This window comes from Balearica regulorum, chromosome 13, assembly GCF_011004875.1.
Source record: "Balearica regulorum gibbericeps isolate bBalReg1 chromosome 13, bBalReg1.pri, whole genome shotgun sequence".
In the NCBI taxonomy this organism is placed as follows: domain Eukaryota; kingdom Metazoa; phylum Chordata; class Aves; order Gruiformes; family Gruidae; genus Balearica; species Balearica regulorum.
Window position 1 is genome coordinate 20,092,724 of NC_046196.1, and position 22,145 is coordinate 20,114,868.

The 22,145-nt window shown below is 37.2% G+C and overlaps 1 protein-coding gene across 4 annotated transcripts; it reads right to left on the reverse strand.

Annotated features, from left to right (window-relative positions):
• Nucleotides 1-1,598: 1,598 nt before the first annotated feature.
• On the reverse strand, nt 1,599-22,091 carry PRMT7 (protein arginine methyltransferase 7). 4 transcript variants are annotated; one of them, XM_075765844.1, is made up of 19 exons: nt 21,512-22,055; nt 21,262-21,435; nt 20,394-20,430; nt 18,881-19,030; nt 17,124-17,232; nt 16,673-16,785; nt 15,226-15,467; nt 14,905-15,082; nt 13,791-13,918; nt 12,846-12,987; nt 12,271-12,354; nt 11,024-11,071; nt 9,725-9,814; nt 8,886-9,047; nt 6,380-6,454; nt 5,438-5,598; nt 4,188-4,284; nt 3,449-3,603; nt 2,225-2,321 (listed from the first exon to the last, which is right to left on the reverse strand). In XM_075765844.1, the coding sequence occupies exons 2-19, from the start codon at nt 21,354-21,356 to the stop codon at nt 2,291-2,293; spliced, it is 2,097 nt and encodes a 698-aa protein (XP_075621959.1). In that variant the 5' UTR covers nt 21,357-21,435; nt 21,512-22,055; the 3' UTR covers nt 2,225-2,290. The 4 variants fall into 4 exon arrangements, with proteins under 4 accessions (XP_075621958.1, XP_075621959.1, XP_075621960.1 ...); XM_075765843.1 differs by having other exon boundaries at nt 1,599-2,321; nt 21,262-22,052; XM_075765845.1 differs by lacking the exon at nt 2,225-2,321 and having other exon boundaries at nt 3,323-3,603; nt 21,512-22,091.
• Between the last annotated feature and the right edge of the window lie 54 nt (nt 22,092-22,145).

A 22,145-nucleotide genomic window follows, 5' to 3' on the forward strand; every position in this document is an offset into this window, starting at 1 on the left:
GGAAGTTAAATGTGAATAGCAAAGCTTTGTACTTTATGATCACTTTTAATACCTGAATAAAACCTGCATCTTTAGTGCAAGTGTCTCTTGGGCCACCTTAAAAAAATCTGCCAGTTGTACACTGGCTCTCATGCAATATATGAACTCTAATACTATTAGTTCAGTGGTGGCAGGGGATCCTGTTTCTATTAAACATGCATCTATGCCTGCAGGCCTAGTCAGGATCAAAGCTGTTGTCTTTTAGAAAAAAAAAATGCCTGTGGTGGCTGCACAGAATAAGTTCTTTCCAAGAGAAAATACGATTCTTGCTTGGCTTATTAAGATGCCAGTAGCCAGAAGCTCTTACAACTCAGCACATCATCGCAATGCTTCTGACAGGTCTGGGAACAAACAGGAGTCTGAATGCTGCCACTGGGTAGAGATGTGTTTTTCTGATAAAGTGGCTTTCCTCCCCCATATGTGCGCTTGGAGTAAAATGCCCTGTGGGAGAGGACAGAGATAAAAGTACTTTTGGCTTGGTTTTGCATGTGTATAAGGATTGGCCAGTATCCCCATAAGCAGCTGTTTTCCACACAATTTACAGATCACACTAGGTTTTTAAATCCAACCTGAAGAATTCATAGAAGCCAAGAAAGACTGATACATACACTAAATACTCCTAGTTACACGTGAACAAATCCTTCCCCAAGTCACCCAGATTTGTATCAACACAGCCATGTTTTGTATGTACCAGAATTTAATAAGTGGCGTGACTTACGTGAAAACATTCAAACCATGCACGTGGTAAGGGTTTGCTTCAACACAATGGCTTCTAGCATGTTTTAACCAAATCCTCAAAGCAGTTTCCATGCCTGTCTAAATACATAAGCATAACCAGCAACTACTAGCAATGCTGATCACACTTACAGTGAATTAAAACATGCACAAGGTTTCCTGAGCACATCCATCAGATTTTGTTCCTCTTAGAACCCACAGGCGCTAAAATATGGTCTGCGTTCCAGCGTTCCAGTCTTTTTATTTTTCTGGATAGCAGCAATACAATTACCACTCCAGGTATATTGCAATTTAAGATGTTTTTCCTCACATGCAGATAATACGATTCATATTAATTGCCACAGTTCGGTTCTAGCAGCACAGTTCTGCAGATAAGCTAGCGACTACATCTATCCTTCACCCTTCACTTTCACTACACTCCTCTGAGATATTCAATAGTCCCAAGTCTCACAATGCCCAAAGGGTTCAAAAAGGATACCTCTGAGTCACTATGCCTAGTAACTACCGCAGTGCCCACGTATCTTCAACATACGTAATATTGATAACAAATCCCATCAATGTGGATTTCTTCCCTTTGGCATTCTAGCAAATTTATCCCATTTTATTTTTTCTTAGGAAGTACAATTCAGGCACATGTATATACAGTTAGATTAAAATACTGTAAATTCAGGTGTGGTTTTGTTCTATCTTACTCTTATTTTTCAAGCGTATAAATTCTCATATATTGCTATTAGTTCTGTGTTCCCTTTGGAACACTGCGTGCTTCCGTTAGATCCAGAATCATTTGTGCAGTAAAACCAAAGCACCTTCAGAAGCTATTCCTACTACAGAACAAAAACAGCATGTCATGCTTTCCGTGTCCAGCCATGAACAAACACAGCATCTAAATGTTTTTCTGCTGTTATCTCCTCCAGAAGAGAAGCTATACAATACAAGTCTTATGCATTCAGACTTGCACAACTGTCTCTGTGCCTTTTCTTTTTTTTTTAAATTTTTAAATAAAGGGCCAAGCCTTTACCATTTAAAAGGCTTGGCCATATTACTGTTCCCTTTACAATTGTACAGCTTATGCTCCCAACATAAAACAGACAGATTTGTGTCAGCATACTTTCTGTGGGCTATGAGCAGTGTATCAAAATTAGAAACAATTGTTTAATGAACAGCAACCTATATATTCCAGTGAAGTATCTAAGAAACAAGAGTCTGAAGTTAAACATCTTAAAAGTAGAGTTTTGAAAAGTGAAATCCACAGATCTCAGTAGGAGCTGCAGGGTTTCTGTTCCAGTGAAAAACATAAGTCGTGTATTTCATTGCTTCCTTACATCTATTAAGTGTTCAGAGGTTGGTCAGGAAAATAGTTCTGAAAACTTCTGGACTATTTCAGATGGCTTCCAGGTCTATAAATATGATCACACTCTTAGGAAGAAAAAGAGGAAAAATTCCTACTCACCAGAATTATACATCATGGTGACCAGGAAAGCAAAGCAGAGTAGGCTCCTGCTCCCTCATGGCTTCTTTATGGCATTCCTTTCACTTTGCTCAAGTTGCTGCTCAGAGGAAATAGGGGTAGCTTTGGTAAGCAGAATTATCCCTGCAGCTGGCTGACATAATTTAGGACAGGCAGTACATTGATTTTCTATTTCCCTTAATAGGTCACACAAACAAAACGGATACACCAATTGATTGTTCATCTAAAGCAGAATTAATTGCACACATGTGGTCATGCACTACAATTTTTGCCAACGTGATCTGGAATGCAACTAAGAAAACCTCAGTTATGGACACGTGCTACTGCAGACCAACATACAACTTAGCTAAACTGGCAGACCTCTGACAGAATGAGTATAAGGTCACATTTTTGATCATGTAATGCATATTATATATCTCCTACAGATTTGCAAGTTTTTTAGACTACAGCTCTTTTTGTTGTTTCCGGTCAGACTGCCATGAGTTTGTCACTTCCAATTAACCTGAAGACGTACATTTTCTAATTTCCAGTTACGCATTTCCAGAGTTTGGTCACTGTTTGGCAAATGTCTTTTCACAAATGCCGCATCTCAAGACTCCAGCAGAACGTCAGTGCATCATGCTTTAATTCACTGACCATTTCAGTTAATACTAGCCACAACTCACAAGAGTTGCTGCAAGAAGCTAAACTGTTTCCTTCTCCCTATTAAGTGTACTAATACACGTATGTAGCTTGACTTGGGATTTCTTTTTGTGCACTCCGCAGATTATTTTCCATTTTACAGTGACAAGAGCAAAGCCTACAAATAGATGAGTTTAACTCACTTTTATCTGATGTTAGTGTAAGGTTTAGCGTCTTGATCCACTATGTGCCATGCAATAACCAGTTAAGTCAACTGTTTTGTAGCTCCATAACATTATTCAAAACCCCCAAATCCCAGAGTTTCACACTGAAACAGATGATAACAAGTATGTGTATATATGTATATAAACCCTGTCAGGAATACCTGTCCTTAAGAAAAGGTTCCTCTCTACCTCCCCAACTATGTATTTTGAAAACAAAACCAAAAAAGGTTTAAAGTATATTTCAGAACAGTCAGTTTACTTTCTGAGCACAATAAAAAAAAAAAATCCCTCTGCCGTACAAAAAGCAACCTATGTAAGTTTATTATAATTTAGGAACATTAGTAAAAGGAAAGTATTTTACAATAGCTTAAAATCCATGGCAATCTCTCCTGTCTTGGTGTCGAAATTTATAGCATATGTGACAGTGCTAGGAAGGTCTGACAGAGTTTCTGATTCAATAACAGAACTGAAGAAATAGACAGCTTGCTTGCAGTGGGGATTCCATTCACAGTTTCCCTACAGGAGAGAGTTAAAAGTGAAAGCAGTCAAAACTCTGCAGTATAATTACTAGACAGTAATAATGCAGTCAGAGCACAAGAGTTCTTGTTCCCAGTTCAGTATACAGTGATCAGATAGTTATCGCTTCCATTGCCATCTATTCCATGATAGGATACATAGCTTGAAATACCATATGCTACACTGCACAGTGAAATCATAGAGGACAAAAATTGATTTGGTCAAAGAATATTTAGATAGAATACCAAAAATACTTACTTATTATCCTTCAATATTTTTGCTTTTGTTAAAGTGAGAAAAGGGATTTGTACGAATAAATTCTACTTGGAGCTAGCATCACATTTAAGTTCTGAATGTGGTTCCAAACTCTGGGAGCATCTGGAACCAACTCAGACTCTCCCATTTTAAGGTACATCTCCTGCTCCCCCAAATATATGAACAGACAGTTCTACTAGCTCTGTCCAAATAGTTGTCCAACAGTGTAACAATGAGCACTACATAAACCAAGCACGGCCAACAGAGACCCATTTTTCAGCACTGTAATCCTATAGACATTGACATAATAAATTAGGTTGAAGAAATACCTTTTCATTTGAAATCTGCATCAGTCCTGTATTAACGGAGATATCAGCAGCAAGATGATATTCCATCCACAGAACTGCTCCATGGCTCTTTCCTTTCCTGGGGAGAGGTAGAGGATCAAAATGTTGCTTTATACCATACTGACAGCTTAAAAGCTACACCTCACATAGTTAGGCGAGAACTGTAAAAGCACGAATAACTTGTTTCCTTCAAAAAAAAGTTGAACAGCTGAATGATTTGGTAAATGGGTAGCAACTTTTAAAACATTTGCAGAAATGAAATCTAAAAAAGACAAGGAAGAGGAGAATACGTCATAACTAAATCTGCTCAGAACCAGAGTCATTTTACAGGCACTTGATAACATAGCATAAATTATATGGCGTATTTGGAGAGTACTTCCTTCAGAGACCCCAGCTTCTATTGTTTCTGAATTTTGAGGAAATATTTACCAGACATACCATCTCACTTCAAGTGTCTGCTCGACAAGGAGCAGAGGTCATGCTAGTGTGTTACCTGAAAATACGACTGGTGCAAAAGCACAGAGACCCCACGCAGATGGTCCTGGATTTTGTAAAACCATGAATTTGGTTTCACAAAGAGAAACATATAATTACAGCAGTGTTTGAGTTACATAAACTCTAGATAGTTTTATTCTAGATAGTTTTAAGTTTTATTCTAGACAGAATTTCCCCTGTTTTTAATTCTTAACAGCATTTCAGGTTTGAACAGAATTAAGTACAATCTGTAGTTACATCTCAGAAGACGTGACAAATATCAAGACTGTCAGAATTATAGTTAAAAGGAAGAACAGCGTACACTTTAAAGCTATTAAATAGAATAATTTGGAAAGCTAAATAGGAGCTTTTTCTGCAAGAACTCACCAACAGAGAACAAACAGAAAGATTAAAAATATCCAGACAATGGTTAATTTTCTCTAAACTATAAATTAATCTGGTTAAGTTTTAAATCATGGTAACATCTAATAAATGTTATTTTTGAAATACAGGCATATTATCTAAGAAACTACCCTTATTGTGTATAGCCACATTCAAATTCATGTCATGGTAACTTCCACAATGTTAGATCACATTTTTAAAAACTGTCAAGTATGTTCCCACTAGTTCAGTATTATAGTTAACTATACATTATATTTTATATATATCTATGTATATGCACACACACACAAAGAGCTTGAGTATTAAGTAAAAAAATGGATTATGACAAGAATATTTATTGCAATGAGAAAACTCACCGTAAAAGATTTACAGAACCCTCTGTGCTGAGACAGTGTTGCGGTACAGTCTTTCTGAAGTCAAATGTCAAAACTTTCTGGGGGTCAGAGAGTGACTTGCAAGGATATTCCCATAGAGGGTGGGGTTCTGCTTCCTTGGATTCCCTAAAATTCAGAGAATTCTGAAGAAAGAAAGAAATATAACTATCTGAAAACAATCCAAAGGTAAATAGTCCTTGTTTTCAAGTTAATTTTGTGTCCTGAACCCAGAACATTTAAGCAACAAAGCTGCAAGATGACAAGACTGCACTTCTTAGGCACATGTACTACACACATGAACTAATTGCTATGACTACAGTCCTCAGTAGTCAAACAGAAATGGGCACTTTTAAAATACAATGCATTTAACTTTTCTTCTCCCTTGAGATGAATTCTACTCTAGAACTGCCTGTACTCCTCCACAATGACTATAAAGGCAATCTAAATGGCTAACTCAAATATGGATATCGACAATACAGCTCTGGAAATGGATACAGATAAATCTCCCCCTTCATATTTATTTCTCAGCAGTCAAAAACCCTTTTTCTCTTTCAAAAGTACCTGCAAGGGCAAGTAAAGGCAGCAGGATTCATCTATGAACAACTCCCAGATGATTTGGTTTCAATCTCAGAATAAAATTTCAGTTAACAGTATTTTTCTTTTTGAATGAACAGAATTATTTTGAAAATGGTACAAAGCACTGAAGGGCTTGACAAATAAGAAGAAATACACAACCCCAAAATCCATGCCACAGAAGTTACTGTTTTGCCAGTAATAAATAGCCACCGTATTTATAAAAAACTAAAACAATGGTGTTTTGCCTAACATACAAGTTTTTCAACCGTCACTAAATCCTTTTTTAAGCCAAAGTGAGTTGCTCTGTTTTGCTGAGACTTGTGCTGAAACTATTTTCGGTCTTCTTACATTAATCATATCATCCATAGTCTGGACATCAAAACCTTCACAGGTGCCACATGGACTCCGGATTCTCCATAAGTCCTAAAAAAGAAAACAGGATTTTGTTTGGCTTTATTAAAGGAAATAGGAAATCTTAAAATAGTTTTAGCAGTAGATTAGACATTTGATAAGAAGTCAGAAAAAGACTCTTTACTATCTATACATTCCTAAACCATTAGTACTACTGCAAGAATCAGAAGAAAGCATATTCTGGGAAAATGTTTTGCAAGTCAGTTAATTCTTTAACCACTGATTTCAACTCCTCTAAAGAATCTGCCACGTTTCCCACCATCTCTATGCATAGTGTACTTCAGAGTAGGTACGGATTTGCCAAGATTAAACCCTTACAGAGCCCCCCCATTTCCACTACCCAGCACAAGTAAGTACTCCCAGTTGCAACAAACATCTTACAGCCTATTGGACTACCATTCTTCCCTGTAGCACTCCAAAGATTAGTAAAATTATTTTAGGTGCTTCATACTATGCCTCTCATTGTCTTTAAGCAATCCACTGGACAGACAATGATTCAGTTCAACTTTTGCCTTTTCTTAGACTGCATTAATGGTCTCTTAATAGAACAAGAATGTTCACAAGCTGTGGACACATACATTTTATTAACTGTTCATTGTTGCACTTAACCTCAAATGTTCCTGCTTTACAAGATGGCAGCAGGACTATGAAGAATTTAAATAAATGCTGTTAGAATTTATGCCTGAATACAGCATGAACTAGAGTGACTATTAAAAAAAAAAAAACTCAGAATGGCATACCTGATAGAACTATCAAATCAGACAGGTAGCATCCTGCTCCCCAAATGCAATTATAGACTAAACAAGTTTATAACTGAAGTAATTTCATCAAATTCTTTCTCCTGGATCCAGTTTTTGCTAATTGCTTAACTGTAATGACATATCCCTATTCTGACAAGACAGAACAGCCTACAGAACCAGTTCTGCAGAATACATTATAACATGAAGGAAAGTCTGTTCCTTCGTTCTAACCAAGAACTGGTAAATGCAGAGGTTATTTTAAAAAAACCCACAGACTCTAGTCTTTGAGTCTAGATTCACCACTGAACAAAGAGGAAAAGGTAAAATTAAAGCAACAGGTTTTGGAATAGTTTAATGAAATGAAACACAAGTTAAATATTCTACCAAAATAGCTATGTGGAATCATCTCTGAACACAGCCTGGTACATAAAAGTGTAAAACTGAGGTTCAGGTGACATTAATGTTACTCTACATTCTGCTAGTAGATTGCTGAATAATCTTAAGTCATCACTCTGCACGCTTCCGTTTCCTCATCCAGAACATGAAGAGAACAATGCTTACTTCTTTATGAAATGCTTTTGAGTTCTAGTGAAGTAAATCCCCTAGATAAGAGAGCACGGAATTAAAATTATCTGCTTATTTCAATCTGATTACTGTTGATTAGTCTTAAACATCTGCTTCCTATTACAAGACTGAGATTTACATTATTTACTCAGTATATATTTAAATTCTCTACATTTTTGCAGAAAACTGAAAGGTATGTAAAAACATGCAGTGTAGTTGCTTAGTCCCAGAGGGCAAAAGAATGTACGTATTTTCACACGTACAAATCAAAGGTGGAAGTAAGAGAACAAGAGCATTCCAATCAGGAAACTGTTAAGGGAGAGAAGGCTCAGACACAAAACTACACAGCTGGTGATCCAGACAGAGGGAAGAAAAGAGAGAGAAAAGAGCGGGCATTTTTAACAGATAAACTGAAGGTTATGTTTATGTGAAAATACATTAGACTATAGGCATGGTTTTTATTTATAGGTATGTATATTTTAGTTACATGATTTCAGATTAAAGAGTTCCCTTACTTAAGCTACTGGACAAAAACTTTGCATATTAATTATAAAAGTACTGATTTAATTTCCATTGTCATTGTAGGTGAACTCTTCACAATCTTTACTGACCAAGTCCTTAATAACTGCAAAAAAGTTTATACCTTTGTACAATTTCTGAAAGATGACTTTTCCAAGTATTTTTAAGATGTGACCCTTATTATGCTCAAATTTGGAACTCTGCATAGCCTCAAGTGGTTAAAAAAAAGAGCATACGGTTATGAATCCTGCCTACAGTCTTATACTCATAAAGCATCATTTTAAAACCTGTTATTTTGCAGACTATATAATTTTATAAATACCCATAATTCTCATATGCTTCAGCAATATCTCTCTAATCTAAAGAAATATTTTAAAACATTCAGCCCTTTCATTTAAAATGGTAAAATTATTTGAGTTCATTTTCTGACAAGAGATGGCTGAAATAGGAAAAACTCATTTTCAAGATGTCGAACTGTTCTTTTCTCAGGTGGTAAGTGCAAAACATATCAAAGTGGACAGTATTAAGATGCGAGAAAGTTGTTAAAAAAGTCCTGGAAGAGTACTCAATTCTAAGTGGATTTGTGTAAATATCAAATGGATAGTTCTACACAATCTCACCTGAAACTCCACAATCATCATGTGCAAAGAAGCAGACTGAGGCAGGACAGTGACATTGCTGGTAAGGTGACTGGTCACAGCTGTCCTTGCGTACCAGAAATACAGGTTATGCCACGGCAACAAACTTGTAGTAAAAAACGGCTCTCCCACAAGAACAGAAATCTTGGCAACGAAAGGAGATAAAAAGCATTATTATAAAAGAACAACAACTCAATAACACAGGCTGTTCATATCTTCAATAGTTGACAATGCAATATAGCAAGTGAAGACATCTAGATAAAAACTTCTACTGCTCCATAAGGATTTAATCACTGCATATACTGCACAACAGACATCTTTTTCTGTTTTTAGTTAGCAAATTTTAAAATGAAGTTGCCTGCAACAAAGTTTGAGAGAAAATATTGCAGTTTTAGGTTGGAAGGCTTTGTAATAAGAGACATAGAATTTTGACATTTTTAATTTAGGGATGTTAGTACTTCCAAATAGACGGCAATCTTCTGAGTGGCTTGAGAAAGAAGAGATGCAGCCTAGCAGCACATATGCAGTTAAACTAGTTTAACTGCCATTACAACTAGTGTAGATTACATAGGAAGTGAAAGTCACACCCCTTCAAAAACAAAGCAAAAACCCTCCCACAGTCTAATGAGTCTAAGCCTCATTTAGTTTCAGTGGGACAAGGTCTGAACCATTTACTCATTACACTTTATATGTACTTATATGAACTAGGATACAATGGGATTCATTGTGGTTACAGTAGCACAGCAGGAAAGCAAGATTCATTTTCAGCTTCTGCTCCCCACCACCCCACTGAAATTCAGTATTGGACAACTGTAACATACCTTTTTATCTTCCAAATGAGAAGATGTCAGCAACTCAGGACGTGCTTCTATTATTTTAATTTTATCTTCAAGATGATTTGCTTTAAAAAACTAAAAAAAAAGTTGTCATTATCAAAAGCTACAGTTGAGACTCAAACCCACACCAGAGTAATAACTGTATTAAAAATAAACAAAAAAAATCCCAATAGCCAAAAGAAATTTTTAAAAAACTGCCTACTATAACTCATCAGGATAATACAAGTCTATTCTTGCAGGGTGCATGCACTTAAAGCCAACATGTCACACCTACTGAACTAAAGCACATGCCTTACATATTCCTTCAATTAAGTATATAAAAAGGCAGATAACACAAAAGTTGCCTCACCTTCAGTCACTTGTACTTTGAAACATAAAGGTGCCTCACCTTCAGTCATTTGTACTTTGAAACATATGGGAAGGACAGTCAAGAAAGATAAAAATTATTTCAACTATGAATACGCTGCATATTTGGCTTCTGTTTGAGACCAGGTTTGCACCCCAATTTGCCTACCATTCCTGTTTTAGTACTCCTAAGCTGCATGCTGAGATAGACCTCTTTTAAATATATAGCACCAACTAAACCAGACACAGCCGAACGATGACTTCAGGAAGCTGCTTCCAAACACTTCTTAGACATTAACTGCCTCTCCTGAACAGCCTCCACTCCACTGGCAGGGCCTTTTTTGCTCTACCCCAAGGAAGCAGCTGAAACATCACTTGCAGTTAAGACCCACTGCCTACTGTCACCTAAGAGCCAAACAGCAGAGCAAGCATTCCCAACTTGTCTCAGCTGGAAGACAGACAGCTAGATGCCAATTTCCAGGTAGGACTGGTGCAAGCTATGGGATGCTCTTACATTCCACTAATCCTCAGAAACAAATAGCTTGGCTCTTATCACCAATGCAATGAGGGCAAGCAGAGCAGCAGCTCAAGCAGACAAGCAAATGGGCATGTACAAGGAGAGATCAAGCACTGGCAATCATAATTGCCTCTGCTCAGCTCAACTGTCCCAGTGACCTATTCAGCTTGTGGCTAAAGCTATGACATTGGAGGTATCTCCACTGGGATGTATCCCTCCAAGTATTTGCATGAAGCTCTGTACAATCACCAGGAAAAAATAAGAACACCTCTCTCAGTCTTGTCAAACTATATGACCAAATACATTCATTAAACTGAATTTAATCTCCAAGCAATTGATGCAAGGACAATCAAAGGCATCAGTACTGGCCTCAGAAATGCCATGAGTTCATTTACTACTTTAACAGAAAACGGAATACTTACTTTTTCCATGACAGAACAGGACACAGCAGAGTTTTCTAATGTAAACACCTAAAGAAAACACACAACAGTTAGTCAACTAGCTTTATAATTTTTAATTATAAGAATATGTAAACGAACAATGAACGAACTATTTTGATGCCCCAGCGAACACAGTTCTTAAGAACCACACATCAATTCCACAGCCCACTGTCATGTAACTTTTAAACAACAAAACATCCCCAATAACTACAGGCTAAATAAAGCTGTTTTCACAGCCACACAAGAAAAAACCCAACAGAATGCAAACACTTACTTTCATTTTTAAGATGCACATAGAATATTAACATTTGCTGTAGGCATAAATTTACTTCTGAACAAATGCTAGCATATTGCCAGTGTGCTGAATCAAGCTCCAGTAGTGCTTACTCTTTGTAAGCATTGTTTAATATGATCTGACTGTAGTCAGATGGAAAAGAGCTCACATGTGCAATGCAGCCTACCAGCCTTTTGAAGTAAGAAAAAAAATAAGGTTTATTCAAAACTGGTGAATAGTTAAGAATATGCTGTTACAGGCCTAGGAAAATATTATGGAAATCTCTGTGTCTGCCCTGGTCATCTGTGATACTAAAGACAAAATACTGGTTTAACTCAGCATGTTTATTTATTTCTATGAATTGCCTAGCATCTTCCTCATGATTATATTACATTACACATTCCCATATATTCAGTTGAACTACAATAGATTTTAGTTTGAAGAGCCCCATGAGAGAACACATCAAGTAAGGTATACACGTAAGTGAGACAGCCAGGCAGCTTTCAGATCTAATTTACACACAGACTCAGTATTCTTAATGCTTCCTATCTCGCTGTTACAGACCTTCCATTTCAGACTAGGTAATAAATGTAATTATGGAAGTTCCAATACAAAAAAAAAAAAAAAGAAAAAAAAATTAGGTCAGTAAAAAAGAGTATTTCCAAAAGCACCAAGATACAAGATGGCAAACAGAATCGGTGAGGAACGAAGAACACCACTTTCATTCAAGTCTACACAGTGGTAAACATCAAAACTGGTAATTATTATCTCCCCAGACTTCAGCTTGATCAGAGATGAATTTAACCTCCATTTCAACACAATGGGAGCCTCTTTCTCACTTGTCACTGAAGAGGAACTGGAAATAATAATGGGCTGGGAATGCTGAACTGTATGAGACAACTAAAAATCCTAAGGTAAAACGCAAAGATCGGAAAACCAGGAAGAAGTACTGTACCTGCTTTGCTCCGAGATAGTGAGCCAGCACAGGCAGCAGACTGCCATCACTGATACAGAGACAAACACTATCTGTTTTCAGAACCTACAGAAAATAAACAGTCATTGTTATCCCTATTCCAGATGAAAAAGTTTTCAAATTCTAAACATTTTGGTGGTGCTTTTCCCCACTTTATACATTACCATATCAGAAAAGGACTGGGAGATACACTGACTAATATAACCACTTCAAGCAGAACAGAATAGTGTAAGAACTGTTCATGTAATCCCCTTGTTTTAAATCAGAAAAACTTTGCACAAACATGTCACGGGCATTTTTATTCAACTATCAATACTCCTAACAAATACGCAGAGCTGCTACAAATTCCTATGCAAAAACGGCTTACAATTTAAAAAAGTAATACCGAAGTTTTCATGACAAAATATAAATTACATTTGCTGATGTAAATAAAATATACTTTGAGAGCAAAGTCCTTTAGCAAGGGAGAAACAAATTCCATAAATAATTACTGCAAATAAAAGAATACATGCATCTATCACAGAAGCTAAAAAACCTACAGGCAAAAATGCACTCACTTTCATCAAAGACTTGACGTATTGCTGTGTTCGGTTCTGATCATTTAATTCCCCAAAGCGTGGTCTATTCCAAAGAAGATGAGCCTGACATCTACAAACAGGACTCTCAACACGAACATCTGCTTTATTCTCCTCGTCTCCTCTGGAAAAAAATTTCAATGAAGTATTAACTACAGCATCAGTAACATGTTTTCACAAACAGGTACATGTATGCATTTTAGCTAGTACATACATTAATGCAAATGGACTCCACTGTTACTTGTTCAAATTTACTAGTTCTCCAGGGATGTTTTTGTAGCTTTGCATTTCCAAATGAAAAGAAGAGAAAGAGCCAATTTTCACCTTTTTAAAAAACAAAACCAAGAAGTCCCCAAACTTTCCCACTGACAGTGATGCTTAGGTATTTTAGGCTTTGATCTTTTAGACAAAAGTTACTTGTTTGGATTCCTAAGTAAAAAACTCACATAAAATTCAAGTATTAACTTCTAAAGTTGGCACTGATTTTTAAAAATGTTGGCTGCTATTGTTATCACAACCAACATGATTAAGCTCCTTTTAATTTGAGTAAAAGGCATTAATCTCAAAAAGACAGTGCTAAGAAAACAGAAAATGAAGAGAGGCAGAATGGCAATTATTTCACTCCACCTATATGCCAGCTCAGCAGAGCTATATCTTAGGATTTCCAGGAACCAGCCATGAGTGGTTTTTGTTTCTCTGTCACAGAATGCCACCAGGTATAAGACAGGAGCCTGCAGTCCAAAGCTCAACTGTGGTTTTATGCATCACTTGGTTTTTTCACCTGTACATTGTCCACGAAGTAGCTTCTAATAATCTGCTAGTCTTTAGGTTCTTATCTTACTCTTCCACAAAATAGCTGCTCTAAGAGCAGCAAATACTTGAGCTTGGAGTAAAACACCACCCTTCTTCACACACACATATTATTACCTGGCTTTCTCCAGCTTATACCACACAGAGTACTGATCACGACAGGCAGTCAGGTACACCTTCTCACCTTGGAGAACTGGCTCCTCATTTGGAAGAAAATAAACACACTGCATCCAGTGATCTCTCCACTGAAAAGAGTTGATAAACAAAACCTTAAGAATTAACTCATAAACAGTAAATGGAAAGTAAACAAATAGCAGGAAATCAGTTAAGAATGAGCACAACTTTGAAGCACTAATGTATGACTAGTTGAAAGAATCTTGCTCATGTCAGCAAGGCTGAGTGAGGACTAATTCAGTATGTTGAATAAATGTACTTAATGTAGATTCTTACAACAGAATAAGCCTGACACCACTGGCTTGCTGAACGAAAAACAAAATCAAAATAACACTTTGCATTGATTAATGTTGTTTCGCCTTTATGGTTCACTTACATTAGAAACCTGTATTGAATCGCTCACAGTGACCAGTAGTTGGAGCCTCACACATTAAACGAGGTCACTTAGCGTCATTTTATTCTCAAACATTGTATGTGCAAACAATCATTTTGTAGCTTCCTTTTGACTAAGTTCATCCTATCAGTAAATACATTCATACAAAACCATAGGAATCTGTTTTAATAGCGATCTCCTGTTCGTCCAAATATCCAGCATCAACCCAGCATTTTCCCACACCAGCCTTTTTATGGGAGTATAAATATATTACCATAAACTTAACACTTATTTGGGAATGTAATAGAAGAACTACATGGAAGCAAACCACAGACTAATATTTTGACCATGGATGGAGACTAGTTAAGGAAAAATATGTGGAAATATTTGGTTTATTTCAATAAAATAAAATAAAATTAAAAAAAAAATGTCTGGAAGACAGCTTCAGTTTTTAAGCTTTACATTAAAGCTTACATTTCAGTTTTACATTAAAGAAAACCTAAAATGGGTGCATACTAAAGTTAACATTTATATGATTTGCTTATTTAGCATCTTCCAATACATAAAACATTAGCAAAGTTCCTATACGGTTTAAGGGACAGCAGCTTAAAACACCCAGTATGGCCTTTGCTCAAAATAATTACTGGCAGTGATCTGATTATATCTGAAGGCTCAATATTTTACCTGGAAAGCAGAGGTGGATTTTACCCAGTACGGAGCCATTGTGCAACTTATCATCCCAGAGGGGTCCATGTCAATATCCCACCAGGAAAGTACAATTTGTGCCTTGCCGGATTTTACAGGCTCCAGCTGCACTCTGTAGTAGGTCGAAGCACTCCTTACTGGCTTACTGAAATCCACACTGCAGAGAAGCATCGAAATTGCAAAAAGAAATAGTTCAGCATTCTTCAGAAATTCTCACTAGCTTCCTAAGCTGAATACACAACTTAAATAAAAGGCCTAACAGGAAAATTTTGGTTTTAAACAAAACAACGCCTACCTTACCTGAACATTGTCACCACATCACTAAGGATAGTGAAGTCACTTGAAGGCATCTGGTTCAGCTGGATATCACAAACAGAAGGAACACCTGGACAGTTCTCCATTTCTGAAGGGGAGACAATAATTTTTTCACCATCCTCTGCTTCGACATGAACAGGAAACAGTTTGTTCCAGGACCACATTCTTTTGGATTCCACTAATTGGACATACACTGTAGCTCTGTGGGGCACTGCCTCACATCCTTCCTGAGTGTTCAAAACAAAGGGTAAGCGCACTCAACAAACCTGACTTATTAACATGCGTGACAATTAAATCAATTGAAATGTGAACCAATTTAAAGAAAAGTTGGACTGGGATTTTTGAGATCTTAAACACAGGTTATTTCAGAGACTTCTGTAACATCAGAACGCTTTGTCTTTGTCTCTATCTGTGAAATACACACACATATCTATCCTGTTCAGTGTGGTTCAGCAAGGCCAGATTACTTTATTAACCATGCCACACTATCAGTTTACTAGCCTCAGTTAAACTTGCATTTCCATTCTCATTCTGAAATAAGAGATCTACTACTAAGCTATCAACATTAAAACAGAGTTTGTGATTGCAATGAGTAAATAAGAAAAATAATGGCTCGAGTATTTATGCAACAACAACTTTGTATCCATGTTTAAAGAGTAGAAAACATAAAAGTTGTTCTAAAAAACCACTGTGAACTAAGAGCTAACTGTCCAACAACAATGGTTTTACAAAAAGGACTGATTACAATTTAGAGCTATATATGGAGAGCAGTAAAAAGTTAAGGAGTGCTCTTGTCTTTATATGTACAACTGGTGAAACGAAACCTAGAAACCTAAACCAGGTTTGGCCACTCACATTAAAGGAAAAAATCAGAAAGGGTACAAGAGAACACCCTAAAATTATACCTATAGATTATATGTTAATAAAACTGGGTATTAATTTGTTTACAGTGCTTAAAGTATTTCCAAAGGCAAAAAGTATGCGGAGTAGCAAGAGCTCCTTAAGAAAACAAACAAACAAATGAAACAACAAGCAGTGCCTGGGAGGTGAAGCCCATCAAATTTAGCAGAATTTCATTTCTGAAAATATCTTGGGACCTATTTGCCATTGGAACAAAGAACTAAGGAAAGCTCCAAATCAGAACTGCATGCCCTTCTGAAAAGACATTTCTTAACCAGCAAGTTATCGCTTTTAACACAAAGCAACTAAGTGTAATTTCAGAGCCTGAGATTTACAGTATGTACTCCAATAGCTTTATTCTAGGAACGAATCTAGGAAATTATGCACTGAATACGAAAATAGCATAGCTATTGGTGTATTTACAAAGGATAAAGAAGCCTAAATCAAGTACAATCTCTATCCTACTCCAAAAAAGTCGAAGAGAGGTTTTCTAGGAATAGATCTGACACACCAGCAATTTCTATTTTCTTACCTGCACAAGATATTTGTGTGCATGCTCATAGGTTGGTAAAGCTCCTTCTCCTATCAGCTCTGTATCAAATAATTCTGTTACCAGGATGTTTGCACGACATTGCATATCTCCATCTATAAGACACAATTTAATATTGTAATATTAAGACTTTGTATCAGTCTTTCAAGAAGATGCTATCTTGAAAACACAAGTAATTAAAAAAAACTTGTTCCTGTTGGAGAACCTGCTGAAGACTGCAAATTATTTTTCTTTACAATTTTACTACGAAATACAAATGACTACTGACATACTATTATGAAACTTCTTTTTGAAGTGAATTTCCAATGTCTACAGAGTAAAGGATTTGCTTGTTTAAAAAATCCGCAAATATTCACAAAAAAAGAAAAAGACATATTCCTTCGTAGTTTTGAGGTACTTGCCAATTTTTTTAACCCTAGTATATTTTTCTCACCTGGGCCAACTGTGACTTCAGTGGAGTGCTTGTTGATTACCTTGATCTTGTCACGAAAACCATTTTTCTCCACTATCTTCACAGCAGCATTAGCCATGGGCTTGAAAACCTTTAAAAAACAAGAGTGTAACAAACTAGTAAGCTAACATTTTCTTTCAAAAATGAAAGGAGGCCAACACAAAAGGAAGCATATTTAGTCCTGCAAAAATTTTACCATCTACTGTATCTCTTCCTATGTTTGAAGTTCATTACCATGAAACAAGACAGCAAACCTCACTTCAAAAGTTCATAGAGCTCCAATGCCATTGTTACAAACTATCAGCTGTCTCCAAAAGCTACTCCAATTTAACTTTTGAAAGACAAGAATACACATCAAGAATATTTTAACATTCACATTAAACAAATGTTATTTTTAAAAATAAAGATATATATATATATGCATCAAGATAGGCCCCAAGACACTTAAATGTGCTCAAGCTATAAAATACATAGACAAAACAAAACAACCAGCACTGAAATGGTCACTTAAGTATGCCAAAAATCTGCTTTTATTAACAGTGTAACTGTGAAGAGAATTTTTTATTTAGAACAAAGAGAAGAACAGAGAAAGTACATAGGTTGAAAATAGCAGAACGATGAAGAATGTGTTGAAAGGGGTTAACATCCATATCCAGTTTTTAAACTAAAAAAATGTAAATATCCTACTCAGCTGCACAACCTGACATACTTAAGAAATTTGTGGCCACTTTGGAATGTAGCCCAAGTTCCAGAACTGGGACAATGTATTGCTATCAGAACACCTATACTAGTAACTCTCAGACTTTTCAGATTAGGCTTTTATTTTCCATCATGGGACTTTCCTCCCACAAGGTAGTGATCCTCCTCTGCCAGACTGGTCAATAAACTGCTAAGCATAAGACAAAAGACCCTTCCTACCACATCACTTCTGATACTGTGTCTTCCCTACGAGTGGCTGTGAACAGATTTATTCCGGAGCTTATTGCTTCCTGTGCCTATATAAAGACAACTGTCCCTGAAAAATGATCATAGGATAAAATCCTAGATTAAAAAAAAGGTAGATTTTTACATGGATTTTTACGTGGATACCCTTTCAGCTATGACCTACAGACAAGTGAATCTTCTCTTTGTTCCTTCAAATGTGTAAAAAAAAATTAAACTGGTCAAAATGTTCCTGCTGTTATTTTTAATACAAGGAATGATTGTTAATGACCATCAAGATGTTCATTAAACTGCCAAGAAAACAGGAGATGCTCTATCTAATCTCAAAGAGGTGAAAAAATAAGTTTATGAGACAGTCTCTTTATTAAGATGGGGTCCATGTTATGATTAAGTGGGTCTGAGAACCCATCTCCAAGAGGTGAAACTTAGGAAGATCGGTAACATAGTTTGAGAATACTCACATTTTTCAAAAACATTAATCAAGTTTTCCATATTACACTTAAGTTTTGATAAGTAGAGAAGACAGAAGACTATAAAACTTGACTTAGTACTGTTAATCTGTACATTCACAGAAGCTATCCCAAGAATGAAAACTGTACTATGTCTTTTCAACCAATTTCTTGTAAGATCTTTTTCACACACATAAAAGCATCAAACTTACACTTCAGAAACCACAATACAAAACAGCAGATGCATCCACAGCACTGATCATTCAGACAGAACAACTGCACCAAAGCTCTAAAAAGAGGTTATGAACACGCACGCAAAAGTATGTGCAACCCATAACAAACGCTTACCTCAATGGCATAGCAGAAATCGGCACCTGCTGAAGCTGCCATCATAGACAGGAGTCCCGTGCCAGTCCCTATGTCTAGGACAATTGCTTTTTCACCTCTTTCTTTTACTCTGCTCACTGCAGCACGAATACCTTGGTAATACTTCGTGTTCTGTGGAAAGGGAGGAAAAAGGAAAAAAAGAAGAAAAAAAGAAGGTATCAGCAATCTTTTACCTATTTATATTTCTAACTTTTGTGCAGAAGTCTTGCATTCTCAGACTATGAGTTTCTAATTAGAAAAAAGCCTACAGACATTCTTTATGCTGCACGTCATACCAAAGCTATGTTCAGCAAAAGCAAATGTTTTTGGAGAGATCAGTCCATTTAAAGCACATCAATTTTTACCACACTATTCACTCATCATTGATCAATCAGCTATTTACAGTACACACGTAATTTACAAATGCAATACATTTTCTAGATATAAAAATAATAGTAAGATCCATGTGAGATACCACTGTTTTTCTCATTGTTTTTCCCCTGTAGCACCACTCAAATAGTCATATAGTGCCTATGACAGCACAGGAGCTGAAGTATCTTGGATTTAGATTCCTCTCTTCATCTACTGGAAAACATTCATACATGAGAAGCAACATCTGTAAACAAAAAGTGGGGCTACATGCATACCAGCAATAACAACAAGGAAAAAACCAAATCCTGCCGTCTGTCAGCTACAGTATACATATAGTATACATACTGAAATCTATGCTTATATTTACTCCATAATAGTCTACATTAAGACATCCCTTCTGAATGATTTATCAAGCCTTTCCAAATAATACACTATCTTTGGACATGATAAAGTTAGAAGGTCTGCAGGATCCCTTTCCGAACAATTCTAGTTAACACTTTTGATACATAATTTCAGTAGAGTTCTTTTAATTACTTAGACACAACTTGCAGTCTCTACATGGTTTATTAAATGCCTGATCCCCCTCTGGCACGTTTCAATTCAGTATGAATTCAAGACTCATAGTACAGGCACTATACAGGTCTTTAAAAAGGTTATTGACTAAACAGCCAGAGCAGCAAGAACATTTAAACCATTCACTCCAGACTTTAGCATGCCTGTAGATATGGTATCTCAATTTTCTTCTCAATCCTAAGGAATAAATAAGAGCTAAAAATACCACAAAGCAATAAAGACAGACTTTACTTATATTCCTATAAAAACTAAGCAGCCTAAATTCACATTTACAGCCTTTGAAATTTCATCTAATGAGCGCACTCTGTCAAAAACATCAAACACGTAACAGCAAAATCAGCTACTGAATGTAAATATCGCAGTCTGCAGTCAACAACAGAACAATAGAGTCAGATGTAAGAAGGCATCTGTTGATCTAAGAGCAGGTCTGGTATCTTAAAGGGTACAAATGTGAACATTTCATCTTTCAGAGACACCTGTATAATCATGCAATGAGAAAGGAAATGAGTATTTTCTCACCACTCAAAAGTTTTTTTTCTTCTATACTTACTCTGTCTTTATCATGAAGCATGTCTGCGTAGCGTGATCTACAATAAAAAAATTTCAGTCAAAATACTATATACTGCAAAGTACTAAAAAGCTGCAAGATCTTATATAACCTCCTTCGTTTTCTCTTTCTAAGGCAACTGGTCCCCATGGCCCACAAATGCATAGATAACTGACACGTTCTTTGAGGCTCTGAACTGTTCCCCAAACCTAAGGAACAATGTCATTTCAGTGATCTGGTCATCAGTATATAAATGAACTCATTAACTGCTGGCACATATCCTCTTCTCAGCAATGGACCCGATACATAGACCTATGGACAATCAGCTGTGAAGTAACAGCTGGGACAGACAGAGGTCTGAACAATACAAGGCAATGAATGACAGCTTAGTAATGGTCTATCGTTTGTTACCAAGATTTAAATTTCTTTGGTCCCCATTTCTTCATGGGTTGCACTACTTAAAAATACCCCAAAATCTAATCTTCCCAACTTCTCTGCCTGTTACATTAAGCTCTTAAAAAAAAGTTACTACAGGAACAGACAATGGGCAATTATTTGTTGCAACTGGGATTTAAAAGAAATTTAGTGAGTACATTTTGCCGCAACTCAGTAACTGTCAGCATTAAGATAAGCACCTCAGAAAATGTTTAAAAACTTTAGAAGGAAACTACTTGGAGAATACAAAATTCTAAATTTACAGTTCTTCCCTGTACAACGATGGGCACTGTAACATTTAGACTGTCCTACAGTCTGTTCATCTCATGCCCTTGGAACCTCTACAGAGATAAACCCCAAAAATGTCATAAAAACAAATCAGGTTTGCTCTTTTTTGCAGCTTTAGTGGAGTAACAAACTATTTTTTCCAGCATACCTTGCGATTTCCTGGTGGTAGTCATAGTTCTCATCCTCTTCTAACCACTCCATTGCACCAGTGGTTGGATTAGCTCTTCCACAAAAGGTCTTCATGATCAATCTCAATTTGTGTTATTTATGTATTACGTGTGGTTTTGCTGCTTTGGCTTCTGTAGAATACCCAAAATACCGGCTGTGGAAAAAAACCCCACACAAAACTTCAAATGAAAACAACAGACATCACTTCAGCTATGGATACATGTACATACCTTCCCTTTTACACCTGCCTCGGCCAGAAGTACTGGTCACCCCTTGCACTTTTTCTATAAAAACGTTTTAAGCTCAAATCTGTCACCCAGCCCTGTTCAGGTACTCAGCCCAGAAAAAAAAAAATTTAAAAAAATCACCACTTAATTTCTGTCCCCAAGGCGATGCAGGACGGGCCGAGGTAGGCCAACCACCCTCTCTAGGGGTTCCCCACACCCTGCCTGAGGGACCTGCAAACTCTGGACAGGGACAGAGCCAGAGCCGAGGGGGCCGACAGCCGCAGTGCCCTCCCCGGCTGGGACACTGGGCCGCGGTGGGGAGGCGGAGGCCGGAGCAAGACACTTGCTCGACGCGCCCCGGCCGCGAACAGAGCAGCCTCAGCCCGGACCTCAGGAAGGAACTACGACGGGAGACAGCGAAAAGGTTCTTCGCTATCCCTTGCCCGACACCAGCGCAGCGGCCCCAAGAAGCCGCAGCCTCATCTGCCCCTCAGGGCCCCGAGCCGGCGCGGTGACACCTCCGCCCGACATGGCGGCGGCCACCACCTACCCCTCAGCCCGCCTCACCGCGCGCGGCCTGCCACCTGCCCGGCATGCACCGCGCGGCGGGGGCGGCCTGCGGGGCGCGGGGCGGTGT